The sequence below is a fragment of the Heteronotia binoei genome, chromosome 5, assembly GCF_032191835.1.
Source record: "Heteronotia binoei isolate CCM8104 ecotype False Entrance Well chromosome 5, APGP_CSIRO_Hbin_v1, whole genome shotgun sequence".
NCBI lineage: Eukaryota > Metazoa > Chordata > Lepidosauria > Squamata > Gekkonidae > Heteronotia > Heteronotia binoei.
Window position 1 is genome coordinate 61213355 of NC_083227.1, and position 20565 is coordinate 61233919.

The following is a 20565-nucleotide window of genomic DNA, read 5'->3' on the forward strand; positions in this document are numbered from 1 at the left end:
ACTGGTCTTATCCTGCTTTATGGAAGACAGGTCCATCAATGACTATCATGTTAACTAAAGCTTACCTCTACATTACATCAGGTAACAACAGGAGAAGAAGAGGCCTCTTGTCTGTTTGCCTCTCAAGGCAACTGATTGGTCACTGTGTGAAGCAGGGTGCTGGGTTAGAATTGCTCTTATTAGACCCTGGCTGTGGTTGGGCCAGGGACTTCCAACAGATGTTGATCACTTGAGTGTAGTGCTCTCTGGGGGACATACCAGGAGAGGCGATCCTGTAGGTATGCTGGTCCCTGACCATTCAGAACTTTAAAGGTCAAGACCAAAACCTTGAACCTGACCCAGTACTCAACTTGAAGCCAGTGCAGCTGGCAGAGCACAGGTTGTATGTGTGCAGTTATCGGTGTCCAAGCCAGAGGTGGAATTGAGCTCCTTTGCATATTAAGCCACACACTTCTGATGTAGCCAATCCTCCAAGAGCTTACAAAAAAGAACCTTGTAAACTCTTGGCAGATTGGCTACATCAGGGGTGTGTGGCCTAATATGCAAAGGAGCTCCTGACAGAATTCCACCCCTGGGTGTTTCCATAAGAACCTGGGCTGCTGCATTCTGGACAGGCTGTATTTTCTGGGTTAGCCTCAAGGGCAGCCTAGTGTAGAGCAAATTAAATCTGGCTGGCTATCTATCTGCAGATACAGCTTGGCATCATCAGCATACTGATGGCAGCTCAGCCTGAAACTCTGAGCCAGCTGGGTGAGAAAACACATGTCCAAGTTAAATAACATCAGGGAGACGATAGCCCCCTGAGGGACCCTGCATATCATGGAGTATTGAAGAGACACCCATCACCACCCTGTCCTCGATCATAGAGAAATTAGGCAAGCCACTTCAGAGCTGTCCCATGTACTCTGAGACAGTGAACCAGCAGATCATGATCCACTGTATCAAAAGTCGCTGTCAAGTCAAGCAATAACAGCAGCACCAACCTGCCTTGATTCAGCTGCTTACAGAGATCGCCCAAGAGGGTGACTAGTCGGGTCTCCATCCCATGACTAGGGCAGAAACCAGACTGGTAGGGAACTGGAGCCAAAGTGTCCTTCAGGAAACTCAGCTGCCACTCTCTCAACTACCTTATCCAGAAATGAAAGTTTCAAGACAGTGTGGCAGTTCCCTTTCATATTATTGTTTTACATATAGAGTTCGATATGTGATTCTGGGTGCATCACTGTATTCATGACCTTAGGAAACAATGTCTAATTGCTTGGCTGAAATATTAGTCCTTATGTAATCAGGGATCCCTGAATGAAACTGGACAGAAATAGAACTGTTCAAACTAGTGTATTACTTGGTGTTGGCTAAGGTTAAGTAAGTACGTAATTGATTGTGAGCAATTTGGATAGTCAAATCAAAATTCTGATATGGGCTGTGATGACTTGGATCAGCTTTTCCTATAAGATTTCTGAACAAATTTGACTTTTGTGTGGACGCAGTACTTCTTTTCATATTAACTTTTCATATTCCAATAACTACAACAGGAGAGGAAGTCCACACATGAATAGCACTGCTTATGCCACTGAAGTGAATAGAACACTTTTATAAGGAGGGGCGCTCATCCGAAGTCCTGTTTATGTACACATGATTCCCTGCATCATGTGCAGCCATGGCAACTTCTTCTAGAGTGATTTTGTCTTTAATTGTGCATTGATGTTTCACTGATTTGTTCCAAGCTGAAAGACTCAGTGCTTCCCCTAATGTTTCCTGAGTGTGGTATTTAATTCATATCAATGAGTGTCCCTGGCTCAGTGCAGTGATTATTTATTGTGTTGACCCACTTCCTGACATACATCTACAGGACTCTTTGACATAAATGAGTAACATGCTCATGGAGCAGATGGAGCAGAGGTCCATCAGTGGCTATTAGCCAGTGTGTGTGTGTGTGTGTGTGTATGTGTATATATAAAACATTTTTTGCCACTGTGTGACACAGAGTGTTGGACTGGATGGGCCATTGGCCTGATCTAACATGGCTTCTCTTATGTTCTTATGCTCAAACTATTTGTGTTATGCTGCTTGCATTGCATTTCTTATTGACTTTTATCATTGAGACAGAGCCAAGTTATGGTGACTGCAGAGAGTTTTCAAGGCAAGAGACCTTCAGAGTTGGTTTGCCATTGCCTGCTTCTGTGTAGCAACCCTCATGTTCCTTAGTGGTCTCTCATTCAGATACTGGCCATGGCTGACCCTGCTTAGCTTCTGAGATCTGACAACATTGGGCTACCCTGCGCTATCCAGGTGAGGCAGGTATGCATGACAAGATGTAAATGGATATGTTGATATGTTTATCCCTACTCAGACATTATTCACCTTTATTCATAGTGTACGGGCCATGTGCACAAAGGTAATTCATCTTTTCCCCATTAGTTGGGACATGCTAGTTACTTTAAGTTCACTGGAATTTCCGAGATGCAAGGGAAATTATTCCTAAGCTGGCCCATCACTTTCATGAATACCTCTTTATCTTGATTGTTTTTCATCATGATACTAAAATGAAATGAAATTGCTTCTCCCCATCAGCTCAATCCAAGTAAATGCAAATATTTGACTTGATTTTTATCAGGTTTTGTAACAGAGGACACAGCTGTATTGTAAGCTTGCTTTCACTGATAATTTTTAGCTTTAAATACATGTACAACAAACAAACATTTAGCTATTGCCAGGCAGCCACCAAAAATTTCCCTCATGAAACTTTTATTTATTTATTTGATTTATATCCCGCCCTCCCCACCGAGGCGGACTCAGGGCGGAAGTACTCCCCAATGGGAGTTATTTCTTTGGATCACCAGTTCAGGGAGTATAAAGGTAACAGTTATAATGTCATTTTCTTTTATGTTGCAATTAGTGAATGGATTATTAACAATTTGTCCTTTAATTCTTGTAGTTAGTTTGAATTCATTTGTGCTATTAATATGTCACAGTTGTGCCCAATGCTGATATTATGCCTGAGCCTTTATTATTACAGGGGGAGAGCAGTGCCACAGTTGGAGCTGTGTTGTGCAACAGTGTAGTAGGAAAAAGACTGGGCAGGTAGAGGAAAGAAGGAATCGACATACAAAGCTCATCCCTTCTTCCAGTGTTTTTGTTAACCAAAGTAGTCCAAGTAGTTTTGCAAATCATTAATGGAGCCTTACAGTGCTGTTGCTTAATACCATATTAGTTCATGGGATCATCTATGATCCCAGATTTAATCCTGGAGGGAGCAGACCTGATATTTGTGGGTGAAGAAGGATGAGTAGATTGAACAACTGTGATTCCTACTGAGTTTCTTGGTGCATCAGCCTAGGCTTTATAGACACAGAGGGGTCTTTGGACTTCTTTGGCTTCCCTCAGGTACATTCATCACTGTCCCAATTTTCTGCATAGGTACCTAGTTTAGATGCTGAAGACAGAATAGAAATACTGTTAGCATGCTGTCCATACCATTATCTAACAGTCTCCTCACCAGAAGTGACAGAAGCAATTTTAAACCTGCCATTGAAGACCCCAAGTTTTTTGGTCCATGGGACATTAACGTACATGCTGACACTTCCACCTTGACAAACCATAACAAATGTGACAAGCCATGGGAAATGTGGGGCTTCACCCAAACACTCTAGTTCCTATGCATGGAACCTTTAAGGAGTTGAAGGATCAGTTAAGATGTTCCATCCTTGGATGCTGATAGATCTTGACGTCTCCTAGTTAGCAAGGTTAAAGTTCTTGTCAAAACCTTGTTGAAGATGTGGAGTACAGGGGTAACCTAAGTGGTGGACAGAATAGCCACTACGCATCCTGCTCATTTGTGTGATGCTTAAAAGACTCTTTGGTTTCCAAAGCAATTAAGTCAGTGGGCAGCATTATTCTATCCACTCTTCAGTGGTGATTGCAACAAAGACAGTTTGTTTCTCTGCCACTTTTGGTCCACACAATGCCATCAAACTGAACTTTTCTGCATACTGTGCATGTCTACTATGATTGGAGTTCAATAGTTAATTCAGTTAAATCCTGTAAATGTTGATGATAATCAACGATTGAGGCTTGATGAAGTGGCAATCTGCTTAGAAGTTTGTGACCACTCCCACCCTGCATCCAGCATAAGTGGCTGCCCTTTGTAGTATCTGTTGCCAAAAGTACATCCAGGAGGTTAGACATCCATCTCTAAATGAGGGAGTAGCCATGGCTAGGGATAGACACAAACCAGCTGATAAACTAAAGCTGACCATGAATTTTGGCTGGTTTGTGGTTTGCAAAGCAATGTTTGTGAACTGAAGAACCACTGTGAACTTTCTCTAATTTTGATGCAGTTTTTGGCAGTTTGTGATACAGTTTGTGGCAGTTCTGCTTTTCATGAAAAAAAGCTGAGCAATGGGGAGCTTCCTGCCACATAGGCTGTCTTGGATTATTTCATTTCAGTCAGGATTCAAGCCTGGATTTAGGACAGAAATCGCCTTGGTCAACCTGATAGATTATTTTTGCTGGAAGAGTGACAAGGGAAGTGTTATTTCTGTTGATTCTCTTGGATCCCTCAGTAGCTTTTGATTGTGATATTCTTCTGGATAGACCAACTGAGCTGGAATTAGAGACACTGTGTTCATCTTCTCCTTTCTGGCTATTACCTGGTCCTCCACATGCACCTACTGAGTCAGTTACAAGTTCTTTCAGAGCTGTTTTTGAAAGAGCAGATCTTGAAAGAGCTCTCTCAGCCCTACCAACCTCATAGGGTGTCTGTTGTGGGGAGGGGAAGGGAAAGGAGATTTGTAAGCCACTCCGAGACTCTGAGTGAAGGGTGGGGCATAAATCCAGTTTTGCCTTCTATTACTTTTCAAATGTTGAGTCTGGGGACTAATGCTCAATACATGGCATTTATGCAACAGAGTCCTATGAAATTCCGTTTCACAAATCACAATCTATATGTTGGCATCTAGATGAAGACACTGGGAGAGATCATCTTGGAATTTAGAGCGAGGTGTCATTCAGCATATTGATATTTTAATTTTCTTTCTCAAATGACTCAGGTATGTGTGTGTGTTTGTGAACTTGAAGTAGGCAGTAGGATTGATGAGAAGACCTAAGTGTCTTTAGTGTTAAAGCCAATTGGGGAGCAAGAAGTCACTCAATGATTACACTTCCATTGAAAGAGCTGGTTCATAATTTGGAAGCCCTGGCTGTTCCTGGACTGCAGGAGAAAGGACTGCTTTCCTCTGTGGTATGCAGTGCCTTTTACCAACTCTGGTCAGTATGCCACTTGTGACCATTCCTTGAGAAGAAAGACTTGGCCAAGGTAATCCATCCACTGATTGCATCCATATTAGACTTACTGCAGTATGCTCTGTGTGGGCTGTCTTTGAAGCTTCAGTTAATAGAAAATACAGCTTGTCATTGGGGATTAGATAGAGAAATGGTATGGTATCATAAATGTAGTGAAAGATCTGCATTGTAAGTTTGTTTCTGGAACAGATCTGCATGGTGCTTATTTTTAAAATCATAAATTATTCGGGACTAAGGTTCCTGAACGATCACTTTCTCCCATATTGTCCTCTCCAATAGTTAAGATCCTCATTGCAAGCCCCATACACTGTTTCCCTATTTACAAGGTGAGGTGGGGCCAACCAAAACCCAGGACTTTTAAAGTAGTAATGCTCCATTCATGAAATGTCATTTCTATCAGCATTCACTTGGCACCTACTCTTTTGGCTGTTGATTTATTATATTCTGAGTATTGCTTGAATTTTGTATTGGTCTGTCTTAGATATTGTTACAAACTGCCTTGAACAGTTCCTTCTGGAAAAGTGGTATAACATGCACCAAATAAATAAACAATAATAAAATGAAGGAGCATTGAATAATTTTTGTAAATTCTATTTACAATTCAAATATAGACTTACACCAAGTAGTTACTTGCTTGTTGACTGAGACTCCTACCCAGTCTTGTAAATCCTGGTTAATGTGTGAGCCCTGATTTCCGTTTCATAGGATAGGAGTTTCAGTCAGTGCTCTACATTACAATACTTGGTATATTACAGCACCACCCAAAGCAGAGTTAGGTATTGAAATAAGTGACCTTAGAAGGGTTTAACTTTGTTTAGGATGATACTGTAGAGCAGGAGAGGTATTTGGCTGTCTTCTTCTGGGTGCAAGATGACAGAAACTTCCATGATGCAAATAAGGATTACAAGACTTGCCCCCCTTATGTAGGAAACACATTTTTAACAAAAAATGCAACCCATGTTCAATATGTTTAGAAGAACCTCTTATGTTCCTTTGAAGAGTCTCGAAATACAGGCAATCAAAGCCAGTTTAGTTTTTTCATCTGTTAATCCTTGTGTTTGAAGTGTGGATGAGACCACGTTTCTAATAGATACTGGCCCAGTTAACGCAGTGTGTGGCCACTGCTATGTATTCCTAGTTTTCTGCTTTCACCAGAGGTTTTGATCTTCTGTAGAAGTTGCTTTCCTCTGATTCACATTTATTAAACAGTTTTCATTGGATTTGTCTTATGTGAGGCCTTTGTTTGGGGGCCTTCCATTATAACAAAGGTGAAGGATAGTTTCTCAAAAAGCCTCAAAGCTAGCTCCTCAGGGAGACAATAGAGTCCTTCCCTCATCACAAGTCTTGCTGTGATGCCACTTTCCAATATGATCAAGCGTTTATTCAAAAGGAAGGTCACCAAGAGTTCACTCTGAGAGAAACACTCCTTCCCTGCTCTTAATGGGACTCCCTGTTGCAAGGTCCTGCAGTGACTTAGTACATAAAAAACCAGAATTATCAAAGGGGTTATTTTAAAAAGTATTCTAAATGATGGTTTATAGAAAAGCATGGCAGGAAGAGCTGTCAGCAAATCAGACATCAATGAGTGATACCAACATTAGGAAATGTCGTATTATCTATTTCTATAAAAATGAAGGGCTACTGGACTCCCCCTCCTTACCACTTCATTTATTCAATTGGAATAGTCTTTCTTGGTATGCAAGATGCACTGATATTGCCATTGCTTATGATATATTCAGATATCCTAAAGGACCAATTAAGCAACCTTCTTGGCCAAAGTGCTGGAAAATGCAACATCTGTGATGTCAGCATGTCAGCAAACAAAATGGGGGGTGAGTTAGGGTTGCCAGCTCTGGGTGGGAAATACATAGAGATTTGGGAAGGGGTGAAGCCTGGGGTGGGCAAGGTTAAGGGGAAGGAACCTCATCATGGTACAATGCCATAGACTCCATTCTCTGAAGCTGCCGTGTCATCCTGGGGAACTGATATCTATGGTCTAGAGATCAGTTGTAAAGTGGGAGATTGCCAGGCGGCAACCCTAGAATAGGTAGGGAAGAAAAGTTGTACTTGGAGACACGCTCAGAGCAAGCTAAGCCCTAGAAGTGCTACCAAAATTTCAGGGATTTCCCTTAGATTTGGCTGGTGGCTGTCCTGGTCTACGAGATGATGATAGGCATATGCCATACCTGTGGCTTTCTCCTGCACCACTAGTCCCAGAAATGCTGCCAGCAGTGTTCCCTCTAAGCAGAGTTAGTGTGAGCTAGCTCACATATTTTTAGCCTCCAGCTCACACATTTTTGTCTTAGCTCAGGCAGGATGACCCCAGAGCACACTAATTTATGCAGTAGCTCACAACTTTAACACCAATAGCTCACAACTTTAATGCCAGTAGCTCACAAAGTAGAATTCTGCAGCTTAGAGGGAGCATTGGCTGTCAGTGCTTGGGTTGCTAAGGCAGAGATCTGGCTGTGGATGCCAAGGAAAATAGGTTGGTGTGCATGCTGGGGGTTGCCTATCCCTACCCTAAAATATTTGCTAAAGCCACAAGGAAGGTAGGTAGTAGATTAACAGGCTTAAATCATTTCAGATGTAACAGTGTGACAGACTCAGGAATTTAGCCTGAGAAGCTGGGGAACAGGCTTGCAGTGATTGGCTGAAATGTTACCCTAACAACTAAAAAGTAGCAAAATGAGTCTTGGCAGAGAACACCTCAGAGGAGTGTTTGAGTCTTAGCTGGGGAGTGTTTGAGAGAAGTCTTCAGAGAGAGTCTGAAGTGAAGACTGTGAGCTTAGGCCAGTCAGTTGTGTGAGAGCAATTGGACAAGGAACTGAGAACAGCCAGTGGAGCTGAGTTCCTTGTGGAGACAGAGCTAGGCTTAGCTTCTGTCTGTGAGAGAGTTTGAAGCCAGATGGCGGCAAAAAACCAGGCACGTTCTGTGAAGGAAACTCTTTGAGGGAGATTTTGCCAGCACCTCAGGCAGTCTCCTGTGTACAAACTAAGATCACACAAAGACACACTAAAGGGGGAGCTGGATTCTGGTGGTCAGCAGGTTATCCAAGACTCAGACCAGAAAACTAGTTAGGGCTGAGACCCACAAGGTGTGAGTCCTGGAAGCTAGTGTGTGAGGGTCTGTGAGGGAGAATTAATCTGGCACCAGCCATGAGTTCTCTATGTGTGTGTGGAAGGAGTGATTGCAAGTTTATTTTTATGATTTTGAGTAGCCGAAGAATTCTGTGATTTTAAAAATCTTCTGCCAGATATATTTTACCTCAGCCTGATAATTCCCTGGGTTCAGTGTTTGATTATTTGCCAACTATCTGCCTGCCAACTGATTCTTTGTGTGATTGGTTATAATCAATATTATTTTATCCCTCTTTCTTGCCTTTTGTTATCCAATAAATCTCTTTTGTGGTTTTTGAATTTAAAAAACGTCTGATGTCTATATTTTTAGTGGTCTGACAGGATTTCTGTGTGTGTGTGCTTGAGGGACTGAGGGAGAAATTTAAAGTGGTCACCCTCCCAAGCAAACACTGACCACTCCCTCACACACAGCTTATGTGCTATTTGGACAACCACGATATATGAAACATGCTAATTTCCAAACAGGGATGGAAGTGCATTGGGGGAATGCAAGAAATCCCAGTTTCATAGCCCATATTCATGGTATCATAGCACGTATTCATGATACGTCCCTAAGTATCTCAGCACATATTTTACTTGCTCATTGCAACAAGCACAATCATATCTTTCACAGACATGGAAAGTACAAATTGCTTTTGAGTTGCTTATTGATTCATGGTTTTACGGTCCAATCTTTAGGCATAGTTCAGCGGAAAATACTCAGCCAGTGCTACTGAACCCGCATTGACACCTCTAGCTAACCTCCCCCACATCATCAGCCTTCTGAAGTCATAAATCACAGACCTCAGAGACTGAGTTTGAATTTGCCACAGCACTTTTGTACAAGAGGTAGAGACACCTCAATTTAAACCTGTTCATCTTCAGAATTTTCTAATGAATTTACAGTCCTTGCAATCTTTCTGTAACTAATATTATTTCACATTGCCTCCCTCAATCCCTCCCTCAACTAGAGGTGATAGATTTCATCTGCTGCACATTGCATCAAACCACAAATCACAACCCATTTTACTTGGGAAAAGTACCATTGTCAGATCATTCTCTTGTGGTCTAATCACAACAGAACTGACAAATTAGTTACGGCATGACCATCTACATTTAGGAACAGACATCTGAACAGTCCCTCGAGCAACACTACACATCCTATAAGTCTGATGCCCACTTCTTGGAGTGAACAGCAGGTTTGGGAGGGAGCAAGTCAGAGTAGAGAAGCAGTCAATATCTTTCACCAAGACCTGAATATTGTTTGGGGGGGGGGGGTTGGCAGTCAAATTGCAGCCAACTTGTGGCAACCCTAGAGGGTTTTCAAGGCAAGAGACATGCAGAGGTGGTTTGCTATTACCTGCCTTTGCATAGTGGCTCTGGACTTCCTTAGGATTTTCCATCCAGATACTAACCAGGGCTGACACTACTTAGCTTTTGAGATCTGGCTAGCCTGGGATACCCAGGTCAGAAAAAAAAATGTCCTGAAGCTCCCTTACCTTGCCCCAGATTCCAGGTTCATGTTGAACCACCATAATGTGTTTCTGGTACAAAACTAGTTTCTGGAGGGGTTTTTTTTTTTGGGGGGGGGTAGAAAAGAGGTAAGCCAATGAAGATTTACTCTCACTTTCCCCTTTGTCTTCCCCAAACTGATACTTTTTTGGCATGTTTTCTCTACACATTTAAAAATAGTCCTTTACAATGTGTTGTTCTATCCTTACACCAGAAAAAAATGTTGCTTCTCCCCCATTTTCTTTCAGACTGTAATTGCCTTTTTCTGAATACATGGAACTGGTATAATGTAAAATTCTATACCATAGAAATGTGTGTTTCAGCAACAAAACTGCCCATTCATCAGGATGAACTTTGCCTAGGGCTCAAGGAAACAATGCTATCCTGGGCCCAATCGTTTGCCATTCCTGTCACATGGAATTTTACATTTAATCATATTTGCAGGATTAGGAGAAGACTGGCATGTGTGAATGTGAAGAGAATAGTTAAAACTTTTGTTTCCAATATCACATTTTGTTGGAGAATATCTCTCTAAATAGTTTTATGTTCCATACATATCCTCAGTATGGAAAACAAAGGAACAGAGGAGAGTTGAAACTGCTGATGCTTTCGTTTTCTGTTGCTTCTAGGCATCTGAGCAATTTTGCTAACAAGTATCTGGTAACCTATTTCCAAAGGCCACTTGCAGATAATTATATTTCCTTTAATTTACATACTTTCAGTTTATAATCCTAATTAATTCTCTAACCACTAGTCCTTAGGCAATCTGTAACCCCACCTCCTTTTGTTTGTGATCCCTGCTGTGTGATAACTTGTGTTTTCATATAAAACTGGATGCGGAAGCAACACAAAACCCACCAGGATGATGCTTTTAGGTCTGCTTAGGGGCTATATTATTTCACTTCACAGTCTTGTGGGCTGCCAGCCTGCTGATTTAAAACTTTGGACCATAAAAATATTTAAGTAAAGACTGCTGGTAATTTTCATGAATTTAGCACAATCCTGAGCATATTAATGCACGAATAAGTCCTGCAAGATTCAATGGGATTTACTCCCATGAAAATGTGCAGAGTTGTAAGGCATCAATTCTTAGTAAGGCACTGAGAGGCATACACATCACATTCAAAGGCACACATACATGTGTGCACACACAGACAAAAAAATAAACACATTCCTTCTCTCATATCTTTTTCTCCTCCTTTCCCCTTCCCCCTAAACATATTTCAGATGACAAAAATGTATTCTGCATGGGATTTTCCCTGAGAACTTGAAAACTGTAGTCTCTGGTTGCTTTGGTGTGAGGCCCTACAGAACATCTCACTAGCATGTTAGTGACGTTGATCTGTAGCAGAGATCCGAAACATGTTGAGTTTGTGGCCACTTTTGGAATTTTGAGAAAGATAGTGGGTGCTTCAAAAAAGGCAGTGTGGTATAGTCTTTCTCATTATATCTTGGAAACAAAGTGGGGTTGGTACTCGGATGGAAGGCAACAGCAAGCCAGCTCTGCTAACTTGCCTTGAAAGCCCCTTGCTGAAACTTGATGGCATGTACATACTTAGTAGGCACTACCATGAAATGGTTGCCATGGGAGGCTGTTGGAGGTAATGACAAAAAATTGAGAAGTCCTAAGCCAAGCATGGTTGATGATGGAGCAGCTATTTTAAAGTGGATGCTCCTGCAGACCCAACCAAAGGTGATACCATCTGGGGTCTTCTGAGGAACCCTTTGCCAGGTGGGGCTGAGCAACTACAGCAGTTGTAGGGTCACCAAGAGGTCAAGACTGTTTGAAGCCCAGCCTTTCTCCAGGTGGGACTGGAAAGAATTTAAGGGCTCCTGAGCTGCAGATGCGGGATGGCAACCAGGAAGGCATCCTGGCTGGTTGTGCAGGAGAGATCCTGGCCGGTTGTGCAGTTGTTATGCAGCAGTCAGACGCTGAGAAGGAGTGGCGCTGATCATCCAGGTCAGACCCTATGCTGGGTGAGAGATTTGTTGGGGCAGTTTGTGGGGCTCATGCCACTTGAGGGAATGCAGCACAGGATCCTGTACCTGTGATGGGAGATAAACCGCTCTTCAGCTGAAACTCCTGGAACCCACTTGGTCTTATTTGCCACAAGCAGATGCTCTACCACTGAGCCACAGCCCCTCCCTGTTTCTCAGTAACTGCTCACATGGTTAGACTTGACTTTCTTTAGAGACTGGCCTTAGATTCCTTACTGACTTTTTAATGTAAACATGACCATGGGCTGATTTCTACAAAAGAAGTTTCATATAATGAATAAGTCTGTTGCAAATTTGAAAAAACCCCAAAGCCAAAGCTGAACCACTCTTAAATTATGTGCAAGTAACAAGAATTTTGTTTAAAGCCCACAATGAATTTGAGTCCTTTATGAATTTCTTTAATTCCTTATCTCTGCCAGCACAAGAACTACAAGTCCTTTTGCCCCAAACAGAAACAAAGGGTTGTATAACCATGTGTGAGGATTTCAGAAACTACATTTAGTCATCAGCCACCATGAAAAGGAAAGGTCCCCTGTACAAGAACCAGTCGTTTCTGACTCTGGGGTGACGTTGCTTTCAGAACGTTTTCACGGCAGACTGTGCAAGAATATCCTAATAGATAGCCAGAGCAAACAATGCAGTTTACTCCTCTCAGGCAGAGAAAACTGATAGTTTGTAGCTGGAGTGGCAAATGTGGAAAGAGGTGAAAGAACGATCCCCAAGGAGGTGAAATATAAAACAATAATTTATTTTTAACTTCATTTTACTTGTTAATGTTTATAACTAGTCATGATTTCATGAAAACTGCTCTCATTTTCAATACATTCAAATCTACAAAGCAGACAGCTACTACAATGGGCATTTCAAAGTACACAAACAGCCTTGTAAAAAACATTAGACATACATGCACATTCTTTTGCCTTGGCAAACTCGCTTCGGATTCCTTCAGAGATGCGGCAGGCAGCAGTTTTGCTCCTGTTCTTTCAATGAGACCTTCCTACTTCTTTCAAAAACAACAGAGAGGAAGAAAATGTACAGCTGTTAGCCAGAACTTTTAAGCAGTTGTGTGCATTTACTATAGGTGCCCTCCATCTGTATATTACATGAGCTATGCTGCTTCAGCCCCTGGCATATTCTTACAGCACTCGATGTATTACCTCTGACTGCTGCTCTGAAGCAAGCTTGTAGCTAACCAGATATTTGCAGCCTTCTCTGAGATTGTACCAGTACAATTTATGGCCCACGGGACATGTGCAGTACTCTGCCACTTTGTTGACAATCCTGTTTTACAGTCCCCTGGCCAACAGCAAAAACAGGATGGGACACCATAAATGACAGCTAGGTTGTGTTTGGAGACTCACAAGCTAGGCAGCCTGCTGTGCCAAGAGGCAAACCAGAATGTATACTCAATCCCAAAGACCCAGACAGTTTGATAAATGATGCGTATTCCCACACAGTAATCCTATCAGGAGTTTGGTAGTTCAGCTAAAATGTTGATAAAATAACAACATGTGCAGAAAAAGGGCACAATAGCAAAGATATATTGCAAAATACTGGTTTGTGTTAAAAATACATATTTGAAGTTGTCTTTGAGTTTCTGTATGTGAAACCTTAAATTAAATATGAATATAGTTTTAAAATTACCTGTGTTAAGTATGATTAATATTTTTTCCTGATATTTAAAACACTTTATGTAAAAGGGTAACAAGTTACAAAAAAAGGTACTATTGGTATTCCAAATAAGCGGTTCAGTATTGCCATTAAAGATGTCGGGTGTGTGACTGTTTCTGTCCCCTGCTGGGGACAGCTGCACCCAAAGTTCCGTCTTTGAATTACAAACTTGACGAGTGTGTCTTATATACAAAAAGAACCAAGGTTGCCACATTTAACGAGGCAGGAATCTCTACCCCAATGGTAGGGTTGTATGTACACAACTTTGACACAGGAGAGTTATACTGTAGTCACCGACAGAAAGGAGTTGTAAACTTTTGTGCCATCAGGGGACTTTGTGCCGTGGGTTAAGAGTTCTTGGATCGTCATCCAATTGTCAAATATCTTTTTATTCCTTTTCTTCATCATTTTTTTGTGGCTCAGTTCTATGATGTTCATCTCCTTCTTCTCCTCTGCCCCTTGCTGCTCCTTCAAACATTCCAACCTACTTTGCATCATGAATTCACGCCTTCTCCTCTGTTCTTTTGCTTTCATCAAATGCTGCTTCCTTTCCTCCTTACTCCAGTAACGGCCCATCTTCATTTCGCTGATGGCGTCATCGTCTGTGGTCATGCCGCTACGTTCTTCCTTAATCTTTATGGCCCGTTCTCTCAACAGCCTGTCCCTTACTGGTCTCTTGGTGATGTAGCGGGTGCCATCACTCCTCACTTTGACTTTCCATTCCATCCTGGGTTCACTCTGGTTGGAAGAGTTCAAGTCTTTGCACATGCTCACTAAACTCATTTGGCTCTGTGCATATTCCACAGCTGACTTCTGTTGTATCAACTGCATATAGCTCTGGTAGTGTTGGGCATGGGCAGGGATATGGGCGTGCTTATATGGGGAATGCTGATATGAGGACAAGTAGGAGCCACCTGGTTTGGGGGGCTGAGTTGGACTTTTGCTTCCATCTGTGGCTTTCCTCTCTTTGCTTTCCAGTTGCTTGTCAGGGTCAGCATCTTTTCCATGTGGCTCAGCTGTGCTGGCTTCTTGATTTTCTGGGCACATCAGCAAATTCTTCTGAGAACCACCCTGTGCTTCTGCTCCTTCGCTGACCTGTAGATCGAGCCCTTCTGCAGTCCTGCATAAAGAGTTGTTGGGGGAGATCTCCAAAGTGAGAGGCGTGCTGCGGCAACTTTCCCCTGTATTGTAAGCACTGGAGCTGTCCTTGTCTGATTTTTCAGGGAGCTCTGTGATATCCGAGAGCTCATGCCGGCGAACATCAATGCTTGTGTTGTAGTTGCGGAAGCCACTGTTATGCAGCATCCAGGGCTCTCGGTACTGCTCTTTCAACTGCTGCATCTTGTGCGCTCTCACAATGTTGAGGCACTCCAGTTCAATATTGCGTAGCTCCTCATTCAGCATCTCCAGCTCCCTGTCCACGCTTTCTTGATCACTTTTACTCATATCCGGGGTGCTATTGTGGTAATACAGTCCATAAGCGCTGGTGGACTTTACCTGGCATTTCAGCTCCAGCAGTTCACGAAACCTCTCACACTCATCCACTGGAATGCCAAGGAAGTCTGCATCCGTACAGTCAGCTGAAATGAATGACTCATTGCTAAACTGCATGTCACCGCTGCCGAGCGTGTCCTGGCTATATGTCAGTTTCTTCTGGCTTCCTAGGGTATTGGAGAAAGTAGTGTGATCATCTGCATTGTTTTCTTGCTCAGAACTTTCATCGTTTCGAGTGCTTTCGTCGGTACGACCTACACCGCTGTCTTTCTCATGTTGGTTGGATAAAATAGTTGCAGTGTCTGTGGTGCCTCCATCCTCTTCATTTTTCTTCTAATGAGAGAAGTAAATTTTAAAAAGTTACACAGAAGCTGAAAATGTAAAGAAAAATAAAAGAAACAAGCACAACGGTTTTCCTCTGCTCCTATGCTATGGGTACACTGGGAATGATTCACCAGGAACGTTTTACATGGAAGACTGATATGAGGATGGTATTTCTAGTTCTTCTAATCCAAGAACAGCAACAACTACTTTATAAGAGGTGCACTGTCTGCTGAGATGGGAACTTGCCTGTGAACAGATACAAAGATCATTTTTAAAAGCCAACTGTTGTTGGGGGTTAGGCCTTTATTTCAGTTTTTTTGTTTTTTTTTAAAAACTGCCACTCCACTGGCTGCTCAGTTAGGGGGTAAAACTCAAGGTACTGGCCCCCCCACACAAGGCCCTTCATGGCCTTGGACGTCTGCAGTACTGCCTCTCCTTCCATGCCCTGCCATGACAACTTCTTTCATCTGAACAGGGCCTTTCTGCTGGAGCCAACCTGCAAATGGGCAAGATCAACAACTGCATTCACTGTAGTGCCCCCACCCTATGGAATGGCCTGCCAGAGGAGGTCAGGAAAGCGCCCATACTTTTGGATTTCCACAAACTATGTAAAACCAAAGTGTTCAGGTGGGCATTTTTATAAAGGAATATGGCTGCAGTATAAATGAATGATTCAGGAAGATGTTTTGATTGAGAGGACTATGAACTATTCTACTTACATGTATTATGTATGTTTTTATCTTGCTCTCACTGCATTGTATTTCTACTTACGTAATACCATTTCTTGCACTGTTTAACATGTGATACTTAATACTTACACCTTGTTTCAGATTTCTGCAATCTTAGGCCCATCACATTGTTTCCTCATGCTATTGATTGTACTCTTACATTATGTAATCCACCTTGAATATCAGTGAGAAAGGTGGACTGTAAATAATTACAAATGAATAAATATGGACAACTTAAATCCTGTTTTGCTACATTATCTCTTAGACCATGATTATGATGGTATAAAATGAGCTGATGATACACCTTTGGACAGGTGAGGATAGAGAATCTAAACAAAGCAAATGAAAGGAAATTCTTGCTTTATTAGGACGGCTATTCAATAGGACAGGGTGGGATGGCTGTTCTCTTAAATGTATGGATAAAGTGTAAAAATTTTATATTTTTACAAATATTCGGCCAATGCAGAATTTTCTCTTATTCCTAGGGAGCTTGCAGGAAATGTAAGAAGTGGTGAAGGTTAAAAATCAGAGCGGAACTTGACTTTGTAGAAATAATCCCTTTTTCCTAACCAGCAGTGGTATGTTTTCCCTGACGCATCAGGATATTGTGATGGGGCATGAAGACGTTTTGACAAATGACACACTATGGCATCTACCTGCTGAAGCATGTTGGCAGTAAACTGCATTGCCTGGTGGTGCTGTTCCTCCAGCATGTCCATGTGCAAGTCATCCAGAAAATCATTTCTGTCATCGTCCATCCATCCTTCGTCCAACTACAAGAGGCAATACAAAGCAGACATACAAAATAAATGTGCCTTGCCTGAAAGCTGATCTGGTAAGCAACTTTCTGGGATAAGGATTCCATCTTTGCAGATGGTTTCAGAGGGTAGCTGTGTAGATTCAAGTCCAGTAGCACCTTAGACCAGCTATATTTTCAGGGAATGAACTTTCAAGAATCAAAGCTCCATCAGATAATCCTGTTGATCTCTAAGGTGTTACCGGACTACTGGATCTAGCTCCTCTTTGCAAAGTAACATGCAAAGAAAGGAAAGACATGCAGAGTTAGATTACTGACTTGCAACTGTGTTAGCCTATGACATGACTGCCCTTGATGGGCATTCCATGTGGAATAGCAGAGCCATGACGAGCACAGATACTGCTGTTTTGCCAGGTCAGAACAGGAAAATTATTTACCAAGTGTTATAAGAAACCTGTCTTGTGCCTCGAGAATTAATTTCACACCCCCAATTAGTTTCTGTGCAATAGAATGAAGCATCCAGATGGAATGAGCACAAATGCAGCAGCAACATAATGTAATGCAATAAAGGCAATAATTCTGGATTGTTAAAAAGCAGCATGATGTACTTGACATGGTTAGTATCAGCATGCTCAGCAATGGTTAGATTACAGAACCCAGCTAGAGTACTGTGATGTGTTCCTTTCAACACTGCATGTTGCAGAATATAACCAGGCAATATTGGAAGGAAAGGGCTAATCATGGTTTCTGGAAGGGAGACTGGAAGGGCCCAGGGCTGCGTGACGATTAACCAGCTAGTTAATTCTGAAGGCTGTAGAGAACAGTGTCAGAAGAGTCCACAGTGCCATCCTAAGCATAGTTACACCGTCCTAAACCCATTGATATCACTGGACTTAGAAGGGTGTAACTCAGCTTAGGACAGCACTGATACTATATTATCTACTTTACAGGCCCAATTCAGAGCAAAAAAACCTTTGTTTTTTTTAAAAAAGTCCTTGGGTACTGTTTCTCAAAAGAGTTGTTTGGCCAATGATGAACCTAATATTCTTTTTGTACATTCGCTTTTTTTTTTTTACTCTTAAGGTCTTCATAGACAGTTCTTAGTTCTCCTACAAGGCCTACTTTGTGTAAACATGCTACAGTGGAGCACAGTCATTTTGGACTATGCATGTCTCAAAAAGATTGAAAACCATTTAAAACTTAATCCTGATGAAATGGAAGTGCTACAGGTGGGGGACAGGTCTGACCTGGCCAATGAGTTGTTTGCTGTTCCGGATGGGGAAAACATCTTGATTAGATTACTGCAATGTGTTCTCTGTGGGACTGCCCTTGAAGACTGTCTGGCTATTACAGTAGGTACAGAATACTGCAGCCAAAGTATTAATTGAGGTGGGTTGTTGACTTGAGTGGGTCCAGTCTTGTTCCATGTACACTGGTTTCGTTTGCTTCCAGGCTCAATTCAAGGTGCTAGTATTAATGTTTAAAGCCTTGTATGGGCCTCAGACCAATATACTGTAAGGATCACCTTCTCCCATATGAACATACCTATTCACTCTGGTAATTTTCAGAGGCCCAGATTTGATTGTCCCCACCATCTGACGTTAGAAGCGTGGAGACCTGAGAAAGGGCTTTCTCAGTTGTGGCACTAAAATTTTGGAACTCCCTGCCCAGAAAGTTTTGTCTGTCTTCTGTCAGCATATGAAGGATTTTTGTTTTGTTTTGTTTGGCATACCCCCAGTAACTGTTATTGGCCTCCTCCCTAGTTTGGTGTTGTATGCTTATGTCTTTTTATTGAATTATTTTTATAATTTTAAATGCTGTTTTTAATTGTTCAATTTTTAGAAATATTTTCCGGTTTGTCACCTGGGTAAAAACACAGTTTTAAATAAATAAACTGTATATCTGACAGGGACTATTGTCTTTATTCTTTCCCAGTGAATGTACATTAGACATAGTACCTGGAGAATTTCTGGCCTTGCTATGAGCAAGGAGACGTTCTTGCTCTCTTCACTGGTGAGAAGTGCCACAGCTTCCTCTCGATTCTGTATCTCTATGCCATTAATCTGTTAAAAAAAAAAGTTAATAGTCTAATGTGTAGAACTTCCTGGAGAAAAATAACTGAAAAGTGATTAATCAATGTCATGTATTTCTGTAAAAATCTAAAAGATTCCAGCTATATAGATCTTTTTGGCATCAAGAGTATTAATCTAAACTTAAAACACACATTCTTTATAAGAACTTCAAGCCATCAGCAAAATTTTCTCAGCCTCATAGAAATTAATGGCTGTCTCATGTCATAGGTCTGGAGTTGAGTTCTAGCTTTAGCCACAAATTCAGCAGTTGGTTTGGGTCATGTCAGTCCCTTTCAGTCCAAGCTGCCAAAGTCTATAAAGTACATCTGTGCAATCCGAAGGATCTGTGCAATCCTGTTTACGATTGTATCATTAGTTTGTCCAATCTTGTTACTTTCCGATGTCACCAATGTGCATTCAAGTGCCATCAAGTCACTTTCGACTTATGGTGATCTTATGAATTAATGACCTCCTATCACAAAAAATGTCCTAATGCAAAAAAAGCCATGCTCAGATGTCACCAGATAAATATTTTAAATCATTGGTTTTGACATGTGATGCTTTTGTTTATGAACACCTTCAAATGGGGAAATCTGTTCATATGTTTATTTAGGAGTACCAAGAAATTGGACTTTGTTAGGTTGTATTCTGGGTTTCAAAGCTTCTCCTGGCAAAGTCGATAACTGCTTGCTGCATAATTTTGTCACATCAAACAATAAGCTGACCATTAGGATTCACAAAGCAGCTATGCGGTAACTAAAGTGAGAATTATACATATCTTTGTATATTAAAAGCATTATATGATAAGCATTGTAAGAAACTGCTGATTTTTTTCTCTTAGGTCATCTTTCACAGCTGTGATGCTGCTAGGTAACGCTTCAGCCTTTTATGGGCAGTCCATGCAAGTAAATTCTACTGTACATGGCCCAAAGAACTAGCAGCTGGCTTTGTGAAAGGATTCCAAGAAAATCTACTTTGGAGCACATGTTTCGGGCAACTTTTTACATCCTAGTTTCTTACAGACTGGCTTTCAAGAGGGGACACAAAACCAGACAAGTGATGAACTGGTATCAACAGTGGCTGTATTTCTCATAATATAGCTAAAGCTTGCATTATTTGCAAACTTACTTGAATTATACGATCACCTTCTCGAATGCGACCGTCTTTTGCAGCAATACTGTTGGGATCAATCTGAAAAAAAAAAGAGCAGAAAGTTGACTGCTTCCCCTTAATTCAGTGCTTCCTAACTAGGATGCTAGCAAAGTAAAGGAAGGAGAGGAGGGGTTTAAATTTTACAGTATTTTCTGTACATGCTACTAATAATATGTACACTATTAATTGTTCAGAGCCTTTAAGACAGAGGAAGATGTCCTTACAAATTAATCAGAAGGAGATACACATGAGCTTTGTAGGCTCAACTGCATCAGTTGCAGGTTGTCCAAGCTGATTGGTGATATAACTGACTAATATTAATGAAAGAAGCAACTGCATAAGAAGTTCACTGGGATGAGTCTGGGAAGTTCATCATAGTCCAGTGGACTGATTCATACTTAACATGCTTTATCATTCACTGAGTGCAGAATGAAGT

General features: G+C 41.6%; 1 protein-coding gene across 4 annotated transcripts in view; it reads right to left on the reverse strand.

Moving 5' to 3' along the window:
* Positions 1–12658: 12658 nt before the first annotated feature.
* PDZRN3 (PDZ domain containing ring finger 3) overlaps positions 12659–20565 on the reverse strand; it is a 302603-nt gene continuing 294696 nt past the window's right edge. For all 4 annotated transcript variants that reach the window (XM_060239561.1, XM_060239560.1, XM_060239559.1 and 1 more), the window contains 4 exons: positions 20106–20168; positions 18864–18968; positions 16805–16921; positions 12659–15429 (listed from right to left, as the gene is read on the reverse strand). In XM_060239561.1, coding sequence (XP_060095544.1) covers positions 13882–15429; positions 16805–16921; positions 18864–18968; positions 20106–20168 — 1833 coding nt within the window. In that variant the 3' untranslated portion in view covers positions 12659–13881. The remainder of the gene's footprint in view (positions 15430–16804; positions 16922–18863; positions 18969–20105; positions 20169–20565) is intronic.